The sequence below is a fragment of the Pleurodeles waltl genome, chromosome 2_2 (genome assembly GCF_031143425.1).
Source record: "Pleurodeles waltl isolate 20211129_DDA chromosome 2_2, aPleWal1.hap1.20221129, whole genome shotgun sequence".
Lineage (NCBI taxonomy): Eukaryota > Metazoa > Chordata > Amphibia > Caudata > Salamandridae > Pleurodeles > Pleurodeles waltl.
The window spans coordinates 1,088,041,746-1,088,069,017 of record NC_090439.1 but is presented as its reverse complement, the minus strand read 5'-3'; the positions used below and the strand labels follow the sequence as shown (position 1 = coordinate 1,088,069,017).

The following is a 27,272-nucleotide window of genomic DNA, read 5'->3' as shown; positions in this document are numbered from 1 at the left end:
TTAGATTTTCTATGTCAGCATATGATGTATACCCAGCCGATGTGGGCCATGTGCAACCCATGAGCAGAATATTTTGAAAGGATGCGCAGCATGCGCATTTACAATATTATCTCACCCCTCTGTTAAGGAAATCCTTAGCAACAATATGTTGTGCAACTGGTGCCCTAAAATTGACCTCTATCAAGATAGGTAGTTGCTGTGCCATTATAAAACAGATTCAAAACATTAGCCTAAAAAACTAAACTCAAAATGAGGAATCACCATTTATGATTCAAGCACACCCACAGCAGAAAAGAGGCACAAGCACCTATCTGAACTGAAGGAACTAACTAGTATTACACCTGACAAATATTAATAATTGGTATCTAGAGTGTGTCATCCAGTGTTATACAAAGATCTAAAAGACTGAACCTTCACTTTGGACCCCACTGATACATTTTTTAAATTTTCTTTTCAGAACACAGCCTGGTTTTAGGCTTTCTTGAACCCCTGCCCCATGTGCCTACTCGAGACAGAAAGCAAGTTGACTTGACCCTCTGTCCCCCTTTACCAATAATGTGTAAGCAAGTGGAGCATCCCAAAATCAGACATCTGCAAAAAGGCATGAGTGCAATAACTAGCACCGCACAGTAGACACAGCAATTGTTTACACTTTTTTTTATTAGAAATAAGACACATTCATTTGTGCTCTGAAAACTGTACAGAAAAGACGGACAAACACAGAAATAAGAAAAAAAGGAATCTTTTGAGTTAACCAAGGTAACCAAATTAACAGGGTCAGATTAAAACATTTGTGAAACAAACACTTATTCCAGGGGTTATACACTGTTAATGTTTTGTAACTTGACAGCAGAGGAGGGAAAATAAAAAAGGGTTAAAACAGTAGAAAGATATTTTGTATGCTAAAATTTCATTATATGTAATTATAATAATTACAATATTATACAACACGGCAGCGGAGGCCTTGTGCTTTCTCTTCATATAGAATCTAAAATCTGACAATTACATCACAGTTTTTAAGTATTCTCGCTTATTTACTATTTGGATTTAAAACTTTTTATATATTTTCTGTTTTCTTATATTATACAGCTAATGACAAGATAAATGTCATTTTTTTTAAACGTTGGCGCAAAATGCTTGCATATCAAGCAACCTCCATCAAGGTTAATGTGTCTGATTTGTTTCTCCTATGGATGTGTCTAACCCGTGACTTTTTTCACTTCAGGCTCTCAGATCTCAGTGCTGCTGCAACAAACGTGATGTTTCTCAGTGAGCTGCATATTCCCACCACTCCCTGATGTGCCCAACTCATACTGCACCCTCAGCGCTGGGCGTGGTCGGAAGTAGCATGTGGGGGGAGCAGGAGGGCCAGCTTCCGCTCAGAATCACATACCACACGGCGGGAGCAGCCCCACTTCCCCTCTGTTGCTCTGCACAAGTGTGATTTAAGTCCCTCTAGACACCTGCATCCAAACACAAAAGTGACGACCCCCCCCCCCACCGCCTACACTTGAGAACTGGGAAGTGAGAGTTCTTGAACTTTCGAAAGTGCTTTTTGTTTGTTTGCATTGAATTAAGCAGCAAAGTTCTCTGGCAGACATGACTGATTTTGTAAGCTCCGAATGTTCCGGTCTCATACTCGTTGCCCCTTTGGAAAATATGTTCACGTGTTGGAGAACAATGCCCAAAGTATCAACAAAATGGCGGCTGGATCCTTTGCCAAAGGTGTACATGTCTTTTGAACAGTCAGGTGTATAAGACCAACTTTGCTCCTCTCCTCCCCGCCGTGGGGGCCTTCAAGACCCGACACACCTGAGACTTGCAGTAGACGTGCAGACCTGGTCCAGAACAACAGATTTCCTTTTTTAGAGTTTCAGGTATTGGACGTAGACTGCTTGCTCCTGCGAACATGTGCCAGCACTTTGTCCACAGTAGATTCCATCCTATGGAAAAGTCGATCGCCTTGCCCTGCTCCCATCCCCCCTCCAAAGTTAGTTCTATTCTGTATTTATCTCTCTCTTTCTCTTCTATTGGATACCAGCAATAGAAGCAGCAAATGTTTCCCAAAGTAACCAGGGGCTCTAGATGACACTAAACCCAAAAGCCAGGGTCAGTACTTACGGAGGTCACACTTGAAACTAAGTCTCAACTTTAAAGGCGCAGGCGTTAGGGCAAACGCTTTGTAGGTCCCTTCTTCTCCTAATAGTGGCTTCAACATATCCTCTCCTTTTCATTTCTGAGGGGCCGGAGATGCTACATGTATAGCAAGATCTGCACTTCATCCCGCATCTCTTGGCCTCAGGACCTGCCCCACCATCCCTCTCCTCTGTCCTACCTGGGAAAGATCATGTTGCTCTGCACCTACCTGGTCTAACTCCTATAATGTAAGATCCCTTCTGAGAACAATACAAAAGTATTTAAGGTTTCAAAAGAAACCAAAGGTTTTCCGCCTGTTTTTCTTTATTGTATTCATTTTCCTTTGAAAAAACTAGTCTTTCTCTCCTTCAGACTTCTGTCTGAAGGTCTATAATGTCTTGTCCCACTAGAGGTATGGTTGCGCCTGTCTTCTCCCACTCCACAGTCTTTAGTTCTAGGGGTGATGGTGACACGGGCTCCATGTCCTTTTTAACCCACGAGGGTGGGGACTGGACCTTCCTGATCCCTTCCCAGGGTCTCTTGTTTGGTGTCTGCTGTTTTTCTTGCTGCAGAAGAAAAGCAAAAGGTTCCTGATTAGCAAGATACAACATGATACAAGAAATTAATTAACCATAATCAACAGTATTACCTTTTTGTGTGAATGGAAAGTTAAGATACATTTTTAATTATGAGTATTGAAGATTATTTGATTGGCCCATTTTCACACCTACACTAATAATCACCAGTGTTATGTCTCATTCTCACTGCATACTCTATTTTCTGGGCAACACCCTCACTTTCTAGGAAGAATTACTGTAGTAGACAAAGTTGTGTAGGAGGCAAATCCATCTTGAGCATGCCAATCTCTGAAGGACAGCTGGATACCTCTGATCAGTGGACTCCAGACTTTTCTGTAATGAGAGCTACTTTTGTTCAGTGAAACTAATCAAGAGCTGCTGATATTATTAGTAATGTAACAGTGTCCACATCAGACAATATTACATTAGTGGCCGCCCTAAGCAAGGTAACTACCAGCGATCACCACAGTGCATCAGGCATGGTTGCCAGCAGTAATATAAAAAAGGCTTTGTCAATATGGAATGCTTCTACATGGGTAATATATAACAGCCATAGCTACACTGCCTCTGGTACCAAGGTAATAACATTTGTAAAATGGCTTCTCAATGCCACATAATTTATCACAAATATATAATCTTTAAATATATTTTTGAAATTGAACATTTTCCTTCAAATGCCTGCTGATGAGTTGTGAACATAAGCACATTTACATCTTGAATACACATTCTCGACTTTGGTATACATATATTAATTCAACCAACCTAAAGTTTCTACTTTAGTAGGACTGGCTGCACACAGGAGAGTTACTTACCGGTAGCTGGAGCGCTACCAGTAGCTCATGAGCTACTCTTTGGAAAAGCCTGCTTCAGATCATTAATCCTCAATCCACAAGCCTAATAAATGTGTATATTTAATCCACATATGCAGAAAAACTCTCAAAATCTTTTTCAACCTTCGCAGCATATATATATATATATATATATATATATATATATATATATATATATATATATATACTTCATTTATCACATTTTTCAATGATTGATAACAAACAATAACACATTGCCCATAAGTACGAGAATGATCCCCAATTTATATGACAGTCATCAGTATACAAGTGAGCTAAAGAGTTTATGTGTTTGATCACAAAAAGAAAAATATAGACAAGTCTTTGATATGATGCAGTTGTGGGAAAGTCAAGGTGTAGTAGTGGCTCTAGCATGAGGTATGCCCAATGTCCAGTGATCTGATGGACCGGGGCAGGCGAGGAATCGCAGCTTATATTTTTGTTGACACTTTTGTGGTCTTACTATCACACAGTTTCACCATCATGCTAAAGCTTTGGCGAGACATGACAGACTTAGGTACTTAAGGATGTAGGCTGATAAAAGGACCTAAATATGCATAAGTAAATGTAAGCCTTGAAAAACTCAAAGACAGATACAATTGTAGAGGTGCTATGAATCCATAGAATGAAGGTAAGATTACTACAATTCATACCTAAAGATTATTCCTCTGTAATGCCTTTTGATATTGACAACATTATTGAAGGACTATCCCTGGGCCAACATGGTAGTGAAATGGGACAGTCAAGACTTACAAATGTACCTACTATTTAGGGAACACATACACATTCTAGAAAACCTACAGACTTTGACAATATCAAAGTCCTGAGGTTTCTAACTGCTCCCAAGCTCTCTTGGCACACACATCTCCGTGACTCTATCTGAGTTTACATGTTATTTTGGTAACAAAGACTTTTGAGAAACACTACATACACAGATAGGTTACCTGGAAGGGAGATCAACATTTATGTGCAGAAAAGCAGACTAGAGGTATTGAGATCCTTTTTAGTTTTACCATTCTTGCCAATTCACACAGGTAGCACTAATTTAGTTTTAGGGGCATTGTCATGGAGTATATCAAGGCAAAGGTATGATTAAACAGAGATGGAGGAAGAGGCAGAGAAAATAGAGTATTGTTTGCACTGTGAAGCCCAGGAAATTGGAATGGTCCTCTAAACTAATTTGCCCAAAACATAGTCAATGTGAGAAATTGGGTTGTTGGTTGAGTGGGGTGTTAAGCCACAACCTCCATAAGGGTATAAAAGTCACTAATGAATCCTGTGCATAACCGTCTGGTAGCTTGGTACAAAAGAAGTCAGTTTTAACTTATAGCCAATGTGTAAAGTATTTATGAAGCCCGCAAACAGTAATAAAATGAAAACACCACACAAGAAAAATCCCACACCAATTTAGAAACATAAGTAAATTAATAAATTATTTGACACCAAAATGACAACTACCCAACTGGTAGAACCGGAGTTATGAATTTTTAATGTTGAATCTGAAAACAAGTGCCTAAAAGATAAAATTGCTAACTGCAGACATCTAGTGGTGCAAGACCTGGTCAAAGTTGAAAAATATGGCTGACCGCAATGGAGTGCAAGTGGGATACAGAAAGTGGATTAAAGTCTGAGAAGGTAAAGTTCAGCCAGGCAATGCTGCAGGTGATGTGCGAGGAAGAGACATTGTCATCGGGGAGCCGCTGGATGAATCTGCAATAAAGAATCCTACGTTCTGGCTTATTCTTTTTTTTAAAGTCAAAAATCTCCAGCAGGACAAGGTTGGAGGCCATAGCTGACGAGAGTTCCACAAGACCGGATACCCCTTTGTTGAAGGAGCGCTGAATAGGATTTGCCACTGCAGAGAAGATTGTAGCAGGAGCTGCCACAAAGTTAGGTTGACTGGTGATGCACCTTGGATGGATAGACAAGCAGGTTGGTCCCACTCTCCTCTCGGTTCTCAGAGCAGTTTTTAACCAAATGTTTTTTAAGTCCCCAGTTTTGGATGTTGACTATCTGGACACATTTAGCATCGCCACCAAGGGTCCAGGACTAGAGGGACACCACTTCGGGGGGTCAGAACTCACTTGAGCTCAGTCCAGGTTCAAGCTGGGCAGAGGCTTTTTTGTCACTGAGGCTCTGACCAGGAGGCCAGACAGCTAGCCCTTGGAGTCACTCTGGTAGTCCTGGGTTCAGTGAAAGAACAGGGCTCAAACAACAGAGCAGACCCCTGCAGATTTAAGGCAGGCAGCAGAGAGCAAAGCATTCTATCCAGGTGCAGCCAAGTAGTTTTCTGAAATATACAGTAGCCACAGCAATAGGCAGTCTTCTGAAAGTCCTTCCGCAGCACCTGAAACTGAACTTAAGAGTGGGTCTGAGGGTCTCATATTTTATACCTGATGCCTTCTTTGAAGTAGGAGAAATTTCCTGCCTACACCCTGCCACAGTAGTAAAAAATGAATTTTGGGGTTCTTCACTACTAGAGCACGTAAAACTTAAAAGCACAGGTCCACACTTATAATTACAATGCACCCTGCGCTATTGGCTGCCCAGGGCCTCCCTTAGGGGTGACGTATATGCAATGAGTGGGGAGTTTAAGCCTTGGTAAGGGGGTTATATTAACAAGTCAAAATTGCAGTTTAAAACTGCATTTAGGCCGCAATTGCAGACATGGGACAGGGTTTAAGGGGCTACTTAAGTGGGTGGCACATTATGTGCTACAGGTCCACTAGAAGCATTTAATTTACAGGACCTGGGTAAATGGTACACCACTTTACTAGGACTTGTAAGTAAATGAAATATGCCTTTCAGGTACATGCCTATTTTATCATGTTTTATGGAGTAAGCACAAACACTTTAACAATAGTTAGCATTGGTAAAGTGCACAGAGTCCTAAAGCCAACAAGAAAAATGTCAGCAAAATAAGAGGTTGAAGGCAAAACATTTGGGGGTGAACCAGAGGCTCCAGGGGAGAAGGATTACCCAAACAGCTGTCAAAAAGCCTCCTTGGAGTCAGAATGAAAGGAAATATACATGCCATAACAGCAACATAACTCTGAAGTTATTTTCAAAGTAAGAAATGCCAGTTAAAACCAGTTCTTAATTGAAGCCCTGAAGCCGGGCTACAAATCACCTGAAGACGGGCCCCTCAGCTGAGCAAAGAACAACACTTTCTGTCAGGACACAGAGTCAGCTGCTGAAGAGATAAGGGTGTTTAGGGAATTAAATAACTGTTGACCTTTGGTTGAACTCTTCACACAGCACAGGGAAGCCTCTGACAAGTCTCAACTCTGAGGTATTTTCTCTTCAATTAACTGTTCAGACTTCTTACGTAAATATGTGAGCACAGTTCAGAAAGTGAGTGTTGTACACCATTTCTGCAGCTGAGAGAGTCTGTGAAAGTTACTCATTCTGTCATGAAATACAGCCAGTTTCTTAACAGATAAGTGGAATTCCCTTTCTTGAAAGTTGAAAGGCTGCTGTTCAGGGAAACATATGGACTTTCACTTCTGAGGTATTTCTCTTCATGTGACAATTTAGAGTCTGCTACGCAATTAAGTAAATGCTGGAATTCCTGTCAGCAGAGGGTGTAAAGCGAATCTGGATAGGCAGGCAAAACATGTGAGCTATTTCTGATGCACTGATTCTCAGGGACACCTGTCTGAAAGCATTCAGTCATTATTTTTTAAAATTATAGAAGTCTGTGGCAAAAACTAATTCTGTCAGGAAACACAGCCAGCTGCTGGTGAGATAAATGAAAAGGCTGCTGTAAGAGAAGCCTCTGACAACTTTCAACTCTGAGGTATTTCTCTTCACTTAACTGTTCAGGATCCATTACGTGATTATGTAAGCGCAGGAATTTCTTGTCTACAGGTGTGTGGCGTAAATACAGTTTGGCAAGTGAGTGTTGTACACCATTCCTACAGCTGAGAGAGTTTGTGAAAATTACTCATTCTATCAGGAAACACAGACAGTTTCTGAAGAGATATGTGAAATTCCTTTCCTTGAATGTCGAAAGGCAGCTGTATGAGAAGCATATAAACGTTCACTTCTGAGATATTTTTCTAAATTTGACAATTCAGACTCTACTATGAAATTACATAAACGCCGGAATTCCTATCAGCAGAGGGGGTAAAGTGAATTTGGGTAGGCAGACGAAAACTGTACAACATTTCTGATGCACTGTTTCTCAGCGACACCTGCTTGAAAACTTATAGCCATAATTTTAAAATCCCAGATGTCTGTCACCATTTACAGTGTTAATATCTACCTCGTTGTGAGTCAATTAGATATCATATTTGATTACTAAGCTGTACTTATTTATTGTCTTCTCTAACATTAAAATATAACAGTATGGCCAGTGGCAAATCTAATGGAAAGCCTTTGTTTACAACAGTAGTAGGGAACACTGTACCTCCAGGCACGTCTACTATTGTCCCACAAGACATTGCTTCAATGGACCTTATTTTAAAAGAGATCTCTGCCGTGGGGCAAAGATTGGGATCTATGGATGTAAAAATTTCAGATCTCGCAACAGAAATGAAGACAATACGGATGGATCTAAACTGTTTTCATACCAAAGTGGAAATTTTAGATCAAAGAACCACTTTTTTGGAAGAGAAATTAGATAATGCAGAGTATTGGGGTCCGGATATCTGGCACCTAAAACAAAAAGTTATAGATTTGGAAGACAGGGTCCGAAGAAATAACATTTGTTTTTATGGAATTCCAGAAAAATGGAAGTCAATAATGATGTGAAGAACTTGCTACTAACGTTAATACCGCGGCTACTGAACATATCTTTTGAGCATCCCCTTGAGTTGCAGAGAGCTCACAGAATTCGATCAAGAACTTCAACTTCAACTCTTGAATCTAGACCTCGATCGATTATAGCATGCCTCTTACGCCATGAACAGGTCTGCCAAATATTAACAGCTGCTCGTAAACATGGTCCGTATGACTTGGAAGGCCATAAAGTATTTATTGCTGCAGACTTCTCCACTGAAACCAATGCCAAACGAAAAGCGTTCCTGCAACTTAGGCCAAGACTTCGCAAATGGGATATCAAATATGGTCTTTTAGAACCTGCCACAATGTGGATCACAATGGATGGGAACTCAAGGTATTACACGGAGCCTGAGGATCTGGTATGCTTCCTGGACAGTTTGGATGACCAACATATGGACTCAACGCCACTGGACAAAACATCTATGAATAGTCCGCTTCAATTACAGAAAGATCCACAAAGCCATCGCACCGGTAGATTACACGTCCGTACCTTTAAGAAACAGTTTGACAGAGATAAAGCAGTCCACTGCGTAAAGTCACTCACACAGGAAAATCCCAGAGACAAATCGAGATCACCTCTAAAGTCACCCACGTCTTTTAATAAAGTAACTGATGCTCAACCTTCCACTATCACTTCTTCCAGCTAGATGAGTATATTTATACATGCTATGTATTAATATAATGTTATTAGTGTTTTACTACAATTATTAATACTGATGGATATGATTTATTTCCTATCCTCATATATTGCTGTTCAATAACCATGTACATTTCCTACTGTGTTTGTATTTGCAGATTTTCTCTTGGATAGATTTTATAACTCCATGGAGTGTTTTTTCGTATAATTTATTTACCATGAGTGGTTTTCCTTTCCTCCCCTCCAGAGTCTGGGTTTCGAATTGAGGTTTAGACCCACCGACGAAAGATACATATTATTTGATCTGCAGTGTTCTTTTACATTCTAGCACTTAGAACGGTGTACTTACACTATTTAGAGTTTAGTGTTAACAATATTTTATGATTATAGTTCCACATATTGGTTTCAGGTTTACTATACTCCAGATAGGTTATTTATTTTATTTATTTTTTCCTCCAGTAAGTTCTCATTATCACATTACCATATAATTTATCTACTTCATTTTCCCTTTTTTTTAGCATTTTGACTCTGTTTCACACAGTACAAATATACTCTAACATTTTTAGTCATCATCATGACAACAAGTCCTATGCAAATTGTCTCTCTCAATGTCAATGGCTTTACTAATTACATTAAAAGGAAGAAAATTCTTTCCTATTTAGCCTCCAAACATACTGACATTGCTCTCATCCAGGAGACTCATCTATCTGATATAGAATCAGAAAAATTAAAACGAGATTGGGTAGGCCAGATACTTTACAGCTGCAAATCCCCTTCTCACATATCAGGAGATGCTACATCCCACACTACTATTAGGAAAAGTGGTGTAGCCATTCTAATACGAAAAACACTGCAATGCCAAATACTTCAGTCATGGTTAGATGAGGATGGTAGATTTGTTTTAGCGAAGCTTAAAGTTGGTAACAATATATTAGGAGTGGGTTCCATATATGCCCCTGTTGGGACTAAAGCCCCCTTTTTCCTTCATCTAAATAGAATTCTAACAGAAATGGGAATTTCCAGAATAGTTTTGGGAGGCGATTGGAATCTTGCGCCAGATGTGATCTTAGACAGGACAGGTCCCCTGGACACAACTCATGGTAGAGATAGAGCCATACTAGGAGACATGAGAGAAGATCATGGTTTGATCGATATCTGGCGTTTACTACATCCATCAGATAAGGGGTTTACATATCACTCTACAGTACATGATTCCCATTCTAGAATAGATTACTTCCTTATTTCACATTCTATTACACCACAAGTACTAGATTGTGATATTTTAGAAATTGCACTGTCGGATCACGCTCCTATCAGTCTCCAGCTTGATTGGGGTCTGAAACGCCCTTGTAGGAAACCATGGCGATTAAACATATCGCGCTACAAACTACCGGCAGAAAAGTCACAATTACAATCACATTTGACGACTTATATGAAAGATAACAAAGTATCAGTTTCTTCTCCACAAATCTTATGGGCAGCCGCAAAAGCCACTATTAGGGGGCAAATTATGAGGGATTCTGCCATAACAAATAAACGCAGAATAGAACAACAGGCAATTTTGGAAAATGATATCAAAACACTGACACATACTCATTTTAGTAATCCAACTGAAGCTTCCAGATGCAGATTGGAAAAAGCGAAGATGGAACTTAATACACTATATACTTCCAAAGCAGAATATATGCTATATAGACTTAAGGCTCGCAATTATGAACAAGGAGAAAAAGCAGGCCGTTTACTAGCGGCACGATTAAAACAGCGAGAAGCTATGACAGCTATTCCAGCTATATATAACCCTGAGGGTAAACTAATAACTGAGACTCAAGCAATAGCTAATACGTTTGCAGATTATTATACCAAGTTATATAGTTCAGAAGTTGATGATGAACTCCTCAAAGAACAGGAATTCTTTGATAAAATAACACTACCCTGTCTCAATGAACAGGACCGGCTCATACTGACTGGCGAAATAACAAAGGATGAAATTGCGCAAGCAATCTCCAGTCTCCCATACAATAAAGCACCGGGAGAAGATGGTTTTCCTGGGGAATTTTACCGTTGGGTAAAACCAAAAGCAATAGATGCCCTTTATGAGGTTTATAAAGAAGCAGAGGAAACTGGTAGTCTCTCCTCACTCTCAAATAAAGCTATCATAACTGTCCTTCCCAAACCTGAGAAAGATCCATTATACTGCAGTAACTATCGTCCGATATCTCTTCTGAATACAGATTCAAAGCTATTAGCCACCATTCTTGCCAAAAGACTCAAACAAGTTATCTCTGAACTCATACATAATTCTCAAGTTGGATTCATTCCAGGCAGAAACTCTCGTAGCCATCTCCGCAATTTGGCTCACATACTTTGGTTTTCTAAGGATGCTGGAGAAGACAGAGTAGCATTATCCTTAGATGCCGAAAAGGCCTTTGACCGCATTGAATGGAGTTATATGTTCCGTACATTGCATAGGTTGGGATTAGGTGATGATTTTATCTCTAAGGTTAAATGGTTATACAAGACACCATCTGCACAAGTGAATTGTGGGGGTTTCCTTTCAAAAACCTTTTTAGTGCAAAGAGGTACCCGCCAGGGTTGCCCTTTATCGCCCCTCTTATTTCTTCTTGCACTTGAACCACTGGCTGCAGCAATAAGACAGTGTTCACAAATAGCAGGCATTCCTACACCAGCAGGCATCTCAAAACTACTTCTATACGCGGATGACATATTACTCACACTTACAGATCTACCTACTTCACTCTCGGCACTCATTTCTACTATTTCTCACTTCTCAAACATTTCTGGATACAAAGTCAATTGGAATAAGAGTGAAGCTCTCCCATTGTCCCGGGGCACAACAAAAGCAGCTATCTTAGGCTACAATTTTCAATGGAAAGCGGATCGCCTGAAGTATCTAGGTATTTATATCAACACTGGTTTAGAACGTATGATTCAAGATAACTTAGATCCACTCATTGCTAAAACGAAGTCAGAATATGAAAAATGGTCCCATCTTAACCTGTCCTTTTGGGGTAGAGTCCAGGCAGTGAAAATGATTATAGTGCCTCGTTTCACATATGTTTTAGGTATGTTACCTTTGACAGTTAAAATATCAATACTGCGAGACATTGACAAAGGTATTAAAACCTTTATTTGGGGATCTCTGAGACCTAGACTCAAAATCTCCAAACTGATTGCTCACAGGCGATCTGGTGGCCTTAGTTTACCATGCATTGAACATTACTATACAGCCCTCCATTTATCTCAATTGGTTTATCTTTGGCCAATACAGGATGACCCCCCACTATGGGTTCTTATTGAAAAGCAATCTTTAAAGGTATCTTCAGGTTTGCAAATGTTTTATACTCATAAATCGCCTGCTTTACAAAGTTCTAACCCTATTATTCAGTCTATGCTTAAGATTTGGATACACTCCCACAAACTCCTTAAGAGTAATCCGAGGCTACATAATAAGGCTCCCATATGGCATAACGCTGATATTAGAATAGGGAAACAGACAATTTCCTGGGATACATGGGAGAGAGCAGGTATTCTAATGCTGGATCATTTATTCACTTTAGAAGGCGAGCTTAAAACCTTTACGATGCTTCAGATAGAATTTCAACTCCCTAGCTCTCAAAAGGGGAAATACTTACAATTGAAACAAGCTCTACTTAGTAGACTAGGACCATTTCCGTGGATACCTGAGGATTCCCCAGTCGTACAATACTTAAAAATTTGGGGGAAATTGAAAGGAGCGGTCTCTGGATTTTATAATCTCATTGTGCATAAACTACATTCATCACCATTACTAGCACAACTCCACATCAAATGGCAAGGATTACTTAATGTAGCGTATTCCAATGAGGACTGGACGGATGTTGTTATGAACATGGATAAAGGAATCAGAGAGGCAAGAATGAAATTTACTCTTTTCAAAATTCTTCAGAATTGGTACTGGTCACCACAAAAACTCAAGGCAGCAGGTTTACTACACCATTCTACCTGTTGGAGGTGTCCTCATGAGGACTGTGATATCCTACACATTTTATTTCGATGTCCAGTTTTGACGGAATACTGGTCTTCTATAACTTCCTCTATACACAGAGCTATACATGTGCCCATTCCTTTAACAGAAAAATTAGTTATATTACATGATGTTACTGATCTCCCAAATCTAACAAACCATACAAGAAGATTGATTGCTATTGCACTCACTGTAGCAAACATTTGTATATTACGACATTGGAGAACACCACAACGTCCTACACATGATGAATGGCTTATTGAAATGTATAACATGGCATCATATGAAAAGCTGATTTACAGATTGCAAGATAATGTTGGGATTTTCATCAAAATTTGGAAACCCTTTCTAGCTAATACATATTCTATTAATATTCACACGTAAACGTTTTCTCATTCTTTGTCTCCTATCTTTATTAAGACATTTTTATTATTGTTTTGAGTCATGCTGTTATTAAGACAATTGATATCTCACCCATTAACACTGTTATTTTAAGTAGGACTTACTGTTCACCAATTCAACACTGTTGAATTGGCAGGAATATCTGCATTTGAAATGTTATATATGTGGATTTGCATGATCTTACTATCTCGACTGTCTTCTAACAACCTATAATATATGGTTTAATACATATTGCATAATTCTTTCTTTCCATATTTTCTGTTATAGGTCTACTTCTAAGAGTTAATGCACAGGTGGATGCCTTATAAATAATCTCATATATTGCATTTATTGATATATGTATAATTTTTTTTTGTTGTTTTTTTTGTGTTTAGAAATCTGAGAAGTTAATATTTCATAATATTTTTCATATATGGCCATAATTTGATGTATTGTTTCTCTATTTAACACAGTCTGTATATTGACATGTACTTCTCAATAAACATATACAAAAAAAAAAAAAAAAGAAACGGCGCAAACTTACAAAATACAATTGTATTTTGCAAGTTTGCGCCGCTTTTGCATAAAAAACTGAAGCAAATGCAGCGCTAAAAAGTATAAATATGGGCCTAAGACTATTGTGAAACCTCAAATAGGGGTCTTTTGTCCCAGACTCAACAGAAACGTTTCAGAGGTCGACTCAACGACGATCCACCAAGCGCAATAGGCAGAGTTTTTTTGCCTTATGGAACTGTAACTAGAATGCCTCTGGCATCGGACATAAAACTTTTGTAAAGATTTACCACGTATGCATGATGCTAGCTTACATTACACCTTTAATGACCCATTTCTAAACCTGGAACTCTGCCTGGGACAGAGCAACCTTGCTGACTGCTGATGGTGTGAAATATGAGCTTGTTCCAGACATTTTGGTAACTGGAGAACAGCACAATATCTTCTTATTGCTGTATTCACACATTTATGATAGACTTTTTCTTTTGTCCACCAAGAACACTGTGTCGCTGACAGCACCGATGGCATAGTGACCAGTGGCATTAGAATAAATTACTTTTAGCACAGCCAATCCTTCAGAAACCAAGGATGGATATGAGACTAGTTCTGCTACAACCAGTAGAATTTTTTAGATGCAGAATGGTCATACAAATGGCTCTACCTCAGACAAACATCCTTCATTTGTAATACTGGCAAGTTCTTGTTTCAATAGCAATCCTTCCATCAGTTAGTTTGGTCCCTGTTCTTAGTCCATCAACCTCCCCACATGCCCAAATGTGTCATGCATAGTGTGCAATGGAAGGGATACTGACATCTGAAGGGGGCCTTGCATAGTGTTCATGGAAGCCCAGAAACTCTAGTGAGAATGGAATCGCTTTAGGTTCCAGAGTACTTAGAATGGTCAATACCTTGCTTTTAAGTTTGTACACATTTGTCTCTTGGCTGTGAGAAAGTCTGGCTCCACGGTGTAACACTAAGCCATGAAAAGATATAAAATGGAGATCTGTAGGCAACACATTTAATTTCTGCAGCCACATTCACGCATGGGCAACCGTTTGCGTATGTATTCAAAATATACGCCAAGGCTCTCCTTTTGGCTAAAGCCGGCAATCTGAAGTGTGTTGATAGTGGGCGGAACAAGAATTAAAATCTTTCCCACAAACACACACACGTCCCTCCAACCAAAATGAGTCAAGCTCCAGCATCTTCCTACCAAACAAGACTTTACCAAGTTCTAACGATGGCTTAAGATACCTGCGGTTCATTTCCATGCTCTGCCTCTACCTATAGCGCCTACAGGCTACTTGAATATGCATGCAAAATAAAAAGGGTGCTTTTGCTAGAAAAGTTTGGAAAAATCCCTGCCTTTGCCCAAACGTTTTTTGGTCACTGCAAGATCAAATTCTCCTCCTAGTAAGATGATTTTCACTTTGATAGAACTCAGCTAAGCTTGAATATGGAATTAGACTGTTCTGCTGCAAACTTATCATTTACAAAGTGTTTCAGTAAATTGCACATTTTCGCAGCATTTCTTTCTGAACGTTAGCTAAGGTTGCAAAGAAAAACGTTGTAAATTTAAATCCTCTTATCAAAAACACCCATAACAGAACATTCTGGAAGTCTCACTCCAGCATCTTGTTACCAAACCAACTATTCCATTCTGTTATCCCTGTAAGTGCAGCGTACAAATAACTAACTTGAGACAACGAAGGGACGGGCCCCATCCCAACCCTCTCATTAATTAGACCACTCTAAAACGCAGAACACAAGGCGTTCACAGTGGAAGTTGTGTCTTATTTTTCACAGCCTTAATTAAAGACCAGAAGAAGCAATCTGTCTGGAAGTGAACTTTGTTAACAAATGATACCATTAGCCTCACTGAAGAATTAATGTGTATTTGTCTTCGGGCAAATGATATGGGCCGCATCGTAAAGCGTTTGGTTCCCAAAAGTTTAAGGTGAGCGTGTCGGTGTGTCTCACATTCCTGTAAATGTTTCCACCCACAATTCAGTAAACTTTTGGGATAGGTTATCACTTCCACACTTAGACACCTAACTTGCACCTGAGTGGGTCCACTATAAGTACTGCAAAGTAAATGTAACAATCTATCAATTTTTCTAGAGGCATGAAGGAGAGGGCTCAATTAATAAAACAACTATCTATCTGTAACTATTCAAAGAAATGTAATTCTGCATTTCCCCTAAACCTTCTTGTCCAGAGCCTTGTGTAAATGAATGCAAATAACCAATGTAAGTGAAAACACAAACGTGTGCATAATAAAATGTGTACATTACCTCCTCATTGTCCTTCCACATACCATTCCGAACAAATGGAGTGAAGTGCCCTCTTCACTCCTCACATCACTTTTTAGAAAGCTACTTTTCCGCTTTCTGCGAAAGGTTTGAAGGACATACACATATAGCCCCTCCTCTCCCCCGGAACTGCCTCTTCTTTTTTTGTGCACCGCTTTGTTCCTCGTGCACGAGTGCCATAGGGTCTGCAGGGCCGCCCTTGGAGTTCTTCCGAACTCGCATTACGGTTAGTGCGGCTGCATCGGCACTGCTTCCTGTTTTTTTCTCTCACGGCTGCTGGGGTGCTGCTTCTTGTGTGTTTCTGTGCATCTGGCTTCCTTGCCGGTCGTTCTCCTGTTCTGTTTGTGCGCTCCCGGTGCTTTTTGCTCGGTGCCTTTGATTTTTCATGGCTGAATTTGGCGCCTCCTGGATTGGGGAGGCACCCTGTTCCCGGTAGGGGAGCAAAATGGTGTTCGATGGTCCCTAATAGGGGGCCTTCCCCCACGCTGTGCCTTACCGTTTTGCATAGGTCCCTGGGCTTGGTGTTGTGCCCCATGGCCTGGTGCTGTTTGTGCTGCCCTGCTTGGGCAGCCAGTGCTAATTGGTGTGCCTTGTTTGGCCTACCTTCCGTTGGTGTTGGTTTCCTGGGTTGAGGGCTGGTTACAGCATTCGCCGCCCCTTTCCCTTTTTCTCCACCCCTTGGGTGTCTTTTTTTGTGCCCCGGGGTCCTTCTATTTTTTTTCTGGCTTTCTGATGGTCCTCCGTTGGTTGGGTCCTTGGTTGCTTTTCCTTCTGGTTGCTCTGTGCAGGTTTTTATTGTTCTACACCCAGCCACCATGGCGAAGCACACTGGGAAGAGTCGCCATCTCTCTCCTTTGCCTCCAAAAGGGGTGCGTGATGGTGGGATTTGCAGTCATTGTCCCCCTGTACCTGACGTTCAGCTCCAGGACATGGTTTTTCAGCTGTCAGACGCTTTTAATTCTCAACATGGGCAGTCTTCCCTGTTTCTCAGTCTTCTTCTGGTTCTGCATGGTCCGTTTCTTCCCCTCTTTCGGTCTCCTCCTGGTTGTCTCTGGATTATGAGGATGACCTGGGTTTTCCGACTAGTGGCTCCACTAAAGGCAAATATATTTTGCAGGAGGATTTGGAACCAGTGGTCTCTTAATTGTTCTCCAATCTCCAACTCCCTGTGGATTCTGCACAACCTTCTACTAGTGAAAATTGGTTCCGACAGTTTAATTGCCCTTCCTTTCCCAACTTTCCTGTTATCCCTGCTAACCAATCCTTGCTGCAGCGTGAATGGACGGATCCTGATAAAGTCTCTATTCATCACTTTATGGGTCACCTGTATCCTTTGTCCCAAGGGGAGACTTCAATTTCTCAGGTTCTCATTTTGCACCCTTTAATTTCTAACCTTGTGGGTAAGCCTTCTTTAATTTCTGAAGAAGTGACATTGTCTGATCCTGTTGATAAGAAGGTCGAGGCTGCTCTCAAGAGATCTCACACTGGTCTTAGTCCCTCTTTGCGTTCTGAGATCTGTGGGGTCTAAACTTCTCAGACCCTTGTTAGGGATTTTCAGTCACTTTCCTCTGCCACTTAGGAGGGTGAGGATTTCTCTGATTTGCTGTCCCGTATGAAGGTTCAAGCTAAGTTTCTTTTGGATATTGCTTTTAACTCTCCTAAGGCTTCTGGTATGGCAATTGCTGGTTCTGTTTCTGCTCGACGTCATCGCCATCTCAGGGGCTGGAGGGATGATTCCTCCCAGAAGAATTGTTTGTTGTTCATGCCTTTTGGTGGTTCCAAACTCTTTGGGAATGAACTGGAGGAGGTCCGCAGAAAACCCTTCAAAAGTCAAAAACATGTTCAGTCTTTCTGCCTGAGGCCTAAGGTTTGGAATGGTGGTAGGAGGCGAGGGGATCAGTTTTGGAAATGCCAGCCCAATTCCCTGCCTCTCCGCTCCTGGTTCCAGCGTAAGGGTCCTCCTTCAGGGGGTGTCTCTCGTCAACCTGGCGGTAGAGGAGGTCAGACACCTCCTTTATGACTGGGCTGGCCCCACAGGTTCTCCCATTGGGGCATGCCTGGCTCAGTTCTTTCTAATTTGGGCTGTCTCCATCACAGATGCCTGCGTTCCTCAGGTGGTTTCCCAGGGTGTCTGTCTGGACGTTTATCTGGGGTTTCCGGCAGATTCCCACTTCCTTCAGATGGCTTGGCTGCGGGATCCGGTGAAGTGGTTGGCTCTCGACAGCGGTGTCACCTCCCTGGTCCTGAAGGGTGTCCTTTTGCCGGTTCTTCCTCGGGAGAGGGGGTGCAGATGCTATTCATGGTCAGGAAAGTCACATGGGATTTTCGTCTGATTCTTGACCTGAGGTTTCTGAACCGCTTTGTCCCGACATTCCATTTTCGGTTGTCCCCTTTGTGTCAGGTGATTCTATTAGTCTCTCCAGGGGACTTCATGACCACGATCGATCTGCAGAACACCTATTTACATGTTCCAATGGCCCCCACCTCTCAGAGGTTCCTGAGGTTTGCGGTGGGCTCTGAACATTGGCAATTCCAGGTGCTCCCTTTTGAACTCAAAGTCCTCCCCAAGGATTTTCACCAAGGTTCTGGCCCCGGTGATGGGTCTCTTGCATTCAAGGGGTGTCTTGGTCCACCCGTATCTTGATGTATCTTCTGATCCATGCGGCCTCTCTGAACCAGTCTCTGGCAGACACGTTTTCCACTGTGTCCTTTTTGGGGGATTTTGGTTTCATGATACATCCCTCAAAGTTTTGAATGAATCCATCTCAGCATCTGGAGTATATTGGTGCCTCTTTCGATACAGAGTGGGGAATGGTGTCCCTTCCTGTCTCCAGATGTGCCCGACTCAATCAGTCTCTTTGGTGCCTCCTGCAGGTGCAGAACACTTCTGCGAGAGAGTGGATGTGTCTTCAAGGTGTGATGGTAAGTTGGGCTTGTTTGCTGGGTTTCTCCCCATTCCTTGCCATTGTTTTACTTGTCAAGGTTGTTGGATGTTTTGGTGTAACCTTGTTTTCTACTTTCTTTCAGGCGGTGTCTTTGGATGTCGTCCCGTGGGCTTGCCTTCATTTGGGCCCTGTGGTTAAACATATCCTGCTTCATTGGACTCCAGCCAGTGGCAACTTGGAAGCTCTCATTCCCGTTTCTGCTCCTATTCGTCAGGATCTCCACTGGTGGTTGCATCCTCCTTTCCTAGACTGTGGTTTTCCTCTTCGGTCTCTGACACCTCTGGTCCTCACGACTGATACCAGCAGCCTTGGATGGGGGGGCGGTCTTGGGGGACCTCACTGCCAAGGATCTCCGGTCCGTGGTTGAGGCTTCAAAGTCATCCAATTGGAGGGAACTTCAAGAGGTCTGTTATGCCTTCCAGTTTTTTGCTGCCCCTCTTCAGGGTCACTTAGTGGTGGTCAGGGTGAACAACCGAGTGGCGATGTCGTACATCAATCGCCAGTTCAGCACCAGATCCCCCTCCCTGAATGTCTTTGCTCACAACATCGTATCCTGGGTGGAATCCCATCTCCTTGGGTTACAAGTGGTTCACATTGGGGGGGGTGTGCTGAATCGTCAGGTGGATCTCCTGAGTCGGGTGTTCCTGTAATCCCTGGAGTTCGTCCTGGCTCCTTCTGTGTTTTTCCAGATTTGTAGTCTGTGGGGTGTCCCTGCGGTGGATCTCTTTGCCCTAAAATGCCAAGCTTCCCCTGTACTTCACCTGGTTCCTCTCAGGGTGCGCTGGGGACCGATGCCCTGTCCAGTCCGCGGCCTCAGGGTCTTCTCTACGCCTTTCCCCCAGTATTCCTGATCCAACGGTTCCTGTCTCGCCTCCTCCGGGAGGTGGGGGAAGTGGTTCTTCCCTTTTGGCCACGGAGACCTTGGCTCCCACTTCTCCATCTCCGGGTGGTGGAGCCAGAGAGGTGTCTGTCTTCCTCTGACCCCTTCCCCTCTGTCCGTCCCTCTTCTCCTTCTGCAGACTGTGGCGCATTTGCGTCTTATGGTATGGAGGTTGAGAGGGAGGGCCTTATGAAACAGGGGCTTTCTTTGCTGGTTTCCCATTCATTCCAGTATTCTTGATGGGGATCCACTAATAAGGCTTATGCGCATCATTGGGGGTCTTTTGATGCTTGGTGCAGGACTCGCTCTTTGTCTCCTGTTTCAGCACCTTCCTCTACGATTTTTCAGTTTCTTTAGGAGGGTTTTAATAAAGGTCTCTCAGTGGCTACTCTGAAGCTCCAGTGGTGCTCTATTAAAACTTTTCGAGCTCCATGGGATGATTTGTCCTCTTTTTCTGGTGTTGCCTCTAGATTGTTCCGAGGTTTCATCCTTCTTCATCCTCCCCTTTTCCCTCCTGGGACCTTCCTGTGGTGCTTTTGCATTTGAAATCCAATCTAAATGATCCATTGGAATCTGTTTCCCTTAAGTTCCTGACTTTGAAGAGTTTTCTTCTGGTGGCCATTACTACTGCCAGGCGTTTGGGGGAGCGTAATAACTTGTTTTGTTGCCCTGGTACCTGCGCATTTTTGAGAACCGGGTCGTCCTTTCCTTGGATCCTAAGTTCCTCCCAGAGGTGAACTCTTCCTTTCATCGGGAACAGGATATTGTGCTCCATGTCCTCTCTCTGGAGGCTTTGGTCTCTGACCCTTCCTTGTCCCTTTTGGGCGTTATCCGTGCTTTGAAGATCTATCTCTCTAGGTCTTCTGAGTTTCGTTTCTCTGACCACCTTTTTGTGAGCTTTGGGCTTGTACCGAAGGGCAGCCGACCTTCTTCTTCCACCCTGTCCCGTCGGATTAAGTCTGTTATCTTTTCCGCTTACCTTGGGCAGGGAGGTTCTGGTGGGGTCAAGGCACATTCCACTTGAGGGATGGCCACTTTCTGGGCTGAATTGTCTGGTGTTCCACTTTGGGATATTTACAATGCTGTCACCTAGTCCTCTCCTTCCACTTTCATTACCCATTACAGGTTACACGTTGTTCCGGGTTCTGAATTGTCTTTTGGCTCAGAGGTTTTGGTTGCGGCTGCTTCTGAATTGTCTTTTGGCTTGGAGGTTTTGGTCGCGGCTGCTTCTGAATTGTCTTTTGGCTCGGAGGCTTTGGCTGCGGCTGCTTCCTCCTCCTGAGTTGGCTCCTTGTGTTTGGACTCTTTGGGTATTCTGCATGTAGCCTGTGGTGTTCCTATGTTTTTTGTATGCCTCATTAAATTTTGCACTGCACTGCTTGTGTTTCTTTTGATTCTTTTGTGAGTTGGCTGAAAGTGGTATTGCTTGGGCATTCCTCCATTCGTTCGGAATGGGTCGAGGAAGGATGATAAGGAAGTAATGCTCAGATTAGTTACCTGTAATCTTCATTACTCTGATTCTTCCTTCCTCATCTCAATCCGTACGTCCCTCCCTGTTCTCTGATCAGCCGTTATGGTGGTGCTTGGTTATATACAGGTAGTTCTGGGGGAGAAGAGGGTTTATATGCGCATGCCCTTCTCCCCTTTCATAGAAAGTAGCTTTCTAAAAAGTGACCTGAGGAGTGAAGAGGACACTTCACTCCATTCGTTCGGAATGGGAGAAGGAAGGAAGGATCTGAGTAATGAAGGTTACTGGTAAGTAATCTGACCATTATACATGGTTGGCACAGAAAGCGTATGTAAATATCAAAAAGTGACCACTAATGCACAGCATGTCTGAAGCGTTGCGTAGTTCACTAGTCAAACTCAATTTGATTCAATCAGCCTGCATATGTGTCAAGGACATACAGATAAATGACATTATTTGTCTATTTTTGTTTATTATGTAATTGTTTCACGGAGGTCCTACTCATAATTATGCACCATAATTCATACCACATAGCACTCTACACGATGCACATGCTGATCAAACACATTTTCATCTACTTTCGCACTCACAATGGAGATTATAAAAGAAGCGGTTGCTCAAAGAGGGTGGACGTTATGTCCCTCTTGATTTTTCCAAATGAATAGTCTAGCCTGACATTGTCCGGACAGAGTTCTGGAGTACTCCGTTAGCACCTGCCGTTTTAGCAAGATGGAAGGAAGCTGGACGCAAAGGCTCTTAAAAGATAATCTTAGGTCCCTCTAGGGCTGAGGCAGGCAAATTTTCTCCTCAAGGTAGTCAAGAGCTGACCTATATTTCCATTGCTGCAAAAGGGACAGCGTTTTGGACTCAATTATATCCTACACATGAAACCGCCGTAGTTCTCATCCAATCCTTGGACACAACACATGGTCAAATTCTCTCAGACCCAAGTACAGTCTAATTCCAGTTGGTATTCTGCGTGGCCTCCAATTTCCTAAGGACAGCTCTCAAAATGCCAAAAACAAAGGCTTGGCACAATCCAAGTGTGCATTCACTGTGCCCTGCTCCACCACTGTGCTTCATACCACCACTTCGTACAGCAAACTGGATGAGAGGGATTATCAGTGATAACAGAATAAAGATTTTACTATCTTATTTCACAAGTCATCACATCTGTAATCACTTCTAGATTTCTCTCTTTGCATCCAGGGAGAATGTCTTGTCCTGGCAGTGATGTGCTTCTAAGTCTCTCTCAGTAACCACTAAAATCACTTCCATTTTGCCACTGTTTAATTGGATTGGTCTGCCCTGCATCAACCCTTGAATCTCCCCTGGGAGCAGTTCGGGCCTATAACGAGGGAGAGGATCTTAAAAACAATCCGTGTAACCCGAGGCTGAAGGTCAATTATACTATTAAAAAAATCCACCCACTGAGGGAGGAGTGTTCTAAATTAAAAAGTGAAAAACGTAAAGACAAGCATTCGAATGTTGGAGCAGAAAGCTTATACCAGCCACTTACCAGCCCTGAGCGAGTCCACTGCCTTCAGTGTAAGGCCCAGCATTTCAATGTTCTGATTAAGAATGCAGACCCCAGATGTCTAGCAGGGGACATTTAAAATACATACCTTGCCACTTACTGAAGCGATAAGATGCCAAGTAAACATTAACGAAACATTGGTGTTGTAACCTAACTATTTCACAATGGCAGCACAGAAAAGGGAATCAGCTTACGCTGAAGGTAGAGCTGATCACAGGAAGTTTGTGAGGCAAATTGTTGCTGATTAAAGACCACCATGAAATGCAAGCGGATGCAGCCATAACAGTTTGTGCACATCAGGTCCTATGAAGCATTATCAAAAAATATGTGAATCGACCCTAGAGGTCAAAAGGGTTACAATTAGAGGTGCTCGAAACTTGTGAAGCTGGGGTTTGCCAACAATGTACACTTAAAAAACACAGAAGGTAAGGCAGACTTTGAGGGGAAAACATAAGATCTATTACAAACATTTTCATGACATTTAGACCACAACTGCATTTTTCCTAGGATGACAAGTGTCACATACTTAGTTACGCTTCTAGAGATAAGAAGGAAAGATAGAACCACGTTTAATAAATAAAGAAGAAAGCAAAAAAGGTTTTTGAAAGATAACTAGAAGTTGGTGAGAAGCTTCCAAAGGTGGTGCAAACTGATCATGCCTGCTTAACACAAACAGCAACAGAAATGTCAACAGCTCTCAGCTTTAAAAGGCTGTCTTATTGGCTTTGCCACTGTTTTTAAAGAGATCATTACGGTATGGGGCACAAAAAATGCAGAAAGGGACAGACAGCAAGTAAACACATGCACTCTGATGGACAGCTGCATACTAAAAAATAGTCCCCTGGGGTAAACAGCGAAAGGATAGAACTAATTCAATCAGAATTTTGTGAGCCCGAAATCCTATGCACGAAAAACAGACCAATAAGAAGAAAAGTAATCAAATCAAGAGCACACAAGTAAAACAACAATAAAGATATCCAGTCATGAGCAAGTGGCTAATTCATAGCTCATTCTAAGCACAGGTGGTGTACTAGAAACAACAGGTCTGGCTAGTAATAGCCAGAGCTGTCTGTAGCTGAGATCAAATAAAAATGATCAAACCTTATTAGGGTACTCTAACTGATAAATCCTAGAAAAAATAAAAAAAAACATTAACACACACATATACATTATTTTACAGTGATGAGAAAAATATTAAGCTACAAAGGAAATAAAAAATGCTGGGGTTTCTAAACAAGAGAACACTGAGGACAGTTGTCTTTCGAAGCCTGCTCCCATTCCACAAGGTGTACCCCAAATCTCAATACTCTCTCCAACCCTACTTAATCTCTTCAGGGACCCCACCCCCCACCCCCACAGTTATCTTGAACCAAGAACGCGTCAAATATCACCTATATACTGACAACACTCAACTCTACTACAAAATAACATTACCAAAGGACTTCTGTCATCTAAATACCACAGTGAATAAGATACAGACCTGGTTAAACAACAGTCACCTAAAACTGAACTGCAACAAAACTGAACTACTAATCCTCTCCCCAAACAATAAACCTCTGCCAATCCAAGAATGGCACAAGAATGTGGATGCACTAAACTGTCTCTCTTCACTTACTAACTCTGAAATGTCTCTGGGTATCAACCAGAGCAAAAGGTCAATGAAAGAGCACATCAACAACGCAGCCAAAGGAACACTCTTCACACTTAAACATCTCAAGAAAATCAAACTGTTTATTCCTCCTTATGATCTTAAGACAGTAGCGAAATCACTAGTTCTCTTCAAACTTGAATACGGCAATGCCATCATCACAGGAACTCCAAAAAGCCACCTTGCGCCTCTAAGAGCAATTCTCAATGTTACTGCCAGACTCCTCCCAGGAATCAAACGGTATGATCACATCTCACCTGCCCTCACAAGTCTCAACTGGCTTCCCACTGAAGGAAGATGCACCTTCAAGACAGCATGTATGAAGCACAAAGCCCTTCATAAGAAGAACCCCAAATACCTAGAAGCCAAACTATCAAGAGAAGAAGGAAGAGGCCGGGCACTTAGAAGCTCCAACTCACTTCTTCTCACACATCCAAAGATGAAGAAATCATAACAGGCACGCTCTTTCTCACGAAATGCTCCTAGGGATTGGAACTCACTACCCAAGGATCTCAGCTGCAACCCGTCCTTCTTTTGCTTCAAACGTGACTTCAAATCTTTACTTCTTTACGATGTGGTCTCCTGACTCGCTCAATCTCTTATCTGTTCACTAGCGCTCCTACCTTAAAGCTGTAATGTTATAAATGTATATGATTGTTTTGACTACCAAAATGCTGTATCATTGTAAACTCCTTTATCAACATAACAGGTAAAGCGCTCTGATACCTTTGGGTCTAGCTAGCGCTATATAAAACTCAAAGAATAAATGAAATAAAATTGAAAAAAATAAAGTCCACAGGGGCACGGCAGGGTACACAGTAAAGGGGGATATTTACTAACATTTCACACAATGCAGCTCTGCGTGGTGTAAAAGGGAGAGAGCAGAACAGGGCCACATGCTCAAACATATAGAACAGCTCTGCTGTCTCCTAGCTCTGGTGCCCTTGTGGCTGCCTACTGCCTAAGCAGGTAACCTTGCGCCATGGTGCAAGGGTGCTGCATTGTGGGTGATAAGTTCAAGACAGGATATGGTAGATGTATCAAACATTTATTCCTTTGCTCAAGCGAACAGCAACACACAGCACATCCATTATCCAGGAGATCTCAGTGCAACTGCTCCCCTGGCATTCTAGTTCACAGTAGAAGCCTCAAATTCCAAAGTGTGAGCAATATGTGCTCCTGTCATTTCATGAGAACACTACCACCTTTTACCTTGATGTGAGGTAGGACATTGCATATTAACAACAATATGGGTGATGATCAAAGCGTGTAAAGTTGATTGGTCACATGAAGTGAAAATTAGGATAGAGGTGACAAAAGCTTGTTATGAGAGCAAGTATGGTACTTCACGTGGTGTGAGAACACTACCATCATAGAGGGGTCAGGTTAATTTTTGTGTAGGAAGAGTAACTTTCCTGCACAAACACTTTCCTCTGATGCTAGTTCCTCTTTGCATGTGTGCTGTACAATGCAGCACACATGCAAAGAGAAAATAACTAGGAGAAATAAAGGTATTTCTCTTGATTAAGCCAGCTTCAGGGAGACGCACCATTCTGGGACAAACCCACATGTACAATTCCTTGTAAAGATGGCTTCGTCAAAATACATGGGTGGATTGAGTGGTTGCACAGGAATGACCATGCTCCACTTATGTAACACCTACCTGATGCAAGGCAGTGCTATGTGCTGCCTTGCATTTTTTTTTTTTACAGACACACAAATCGTAATTCTCAATATGAAGTTTGCATAGAAAAGTTGGCAAACACAATGCAAAATCTTAGCAAATCTTGGACTATAGCAATGTGCAACTGATTGCCATGTTGCTGGTTCTATCCTATACAATTGAGAGAAAAAAAATTGAAGAAAGTATTTTGTATGGTTCTAGAATTACTTCCATGGGTAAAGGTTACTTCCATGGGTAAAGGTTACTTCCTTGGGTAAAGGTGACGGTAGCATCAATTCTGTAGTATTCATTTGCATTTGGCGTCCATGCATGAATGTTTTCATTTCAGGCGCAGTATTACTTATTCTTATTACTCAGGGGTGGCGCAATAAGCCAAAGAAGTTTATTTCTGGGTTTCCCGACTTGGGGGCGGGGTTTGTCTGCCTCTTAAATGCTTTTTTGCTCAAAGACACATCTGAGAGAGAGTCGAAACTACGCTGTTTGCAGCGTTTTTATTCGCCCCCCCCTCCCCCAATATGAACGTAGTATAATATTCAGCCCTTTCCGTAAGGTAAGCCGGGCGTGTTTTTAATTTGCATCTCAGATGACAAATCGGATTCTCTCCTGGCCTTCAAGGTACTTAAGCTGTTTAGAGGGTTTAGCGTACACAATGTGGTCTTAATCAAGGAAAAGAGAGGGCTTCAGGGACTCTAATCATATGCACAAAGGATTTGTGAATTATCGCCCGCCCTGTCTGAACTACTCACCCTGAGCTGGGCTGGATGACGCGACTTTGACGGGATCCAGACACTGTGCAGTTCTTACCCGCAGAAAAAAACGACCAGTGTGTAGTGAGTTATGTTTAACACATGATCCATCGCATCTCACGTGTGCAAGACTCTGGTGGCACATCTGTC

The 27,272-nt window shown here is 42.1% G+C and overlaps 1 protein-coding gene across 17 annotated transcripts in view; it reads right to left on the bottom strand.

Annotated features, from left to right (window-relative positions):
* Window positions 1-644: 644 nt before the first annotated feature.
* ADGRB1 (adhesion G protein-coupled receptor B1) overlaps window positions 645-27,272 on the bottom strand; it is a 437,507-nt gene continuing 410,879 nt past the window's right edge. For 7 of the 17 annotated variants that reach the window (XM_069220851.1, XM_069220853.1, XM_069220855.1 and 4 more), the window contains one exon: window positions 664-2,702. In XM_069220851.1, the coding sequence (XP_069076952.1) occupies window positions 2,505-2,702 (198 nt within the window). In that variant the 3' untranslated portion in view covers window positions 664-2,504. Of the gene's footprint in view, window positions 2,703-27,272 lie in introns of all 17 variants that reach the window. The other 10 variants (XM_069220849.1, XM_069220854.1, XM_069220845.1 and 7 more) reach the window with 3 other exon arrangements.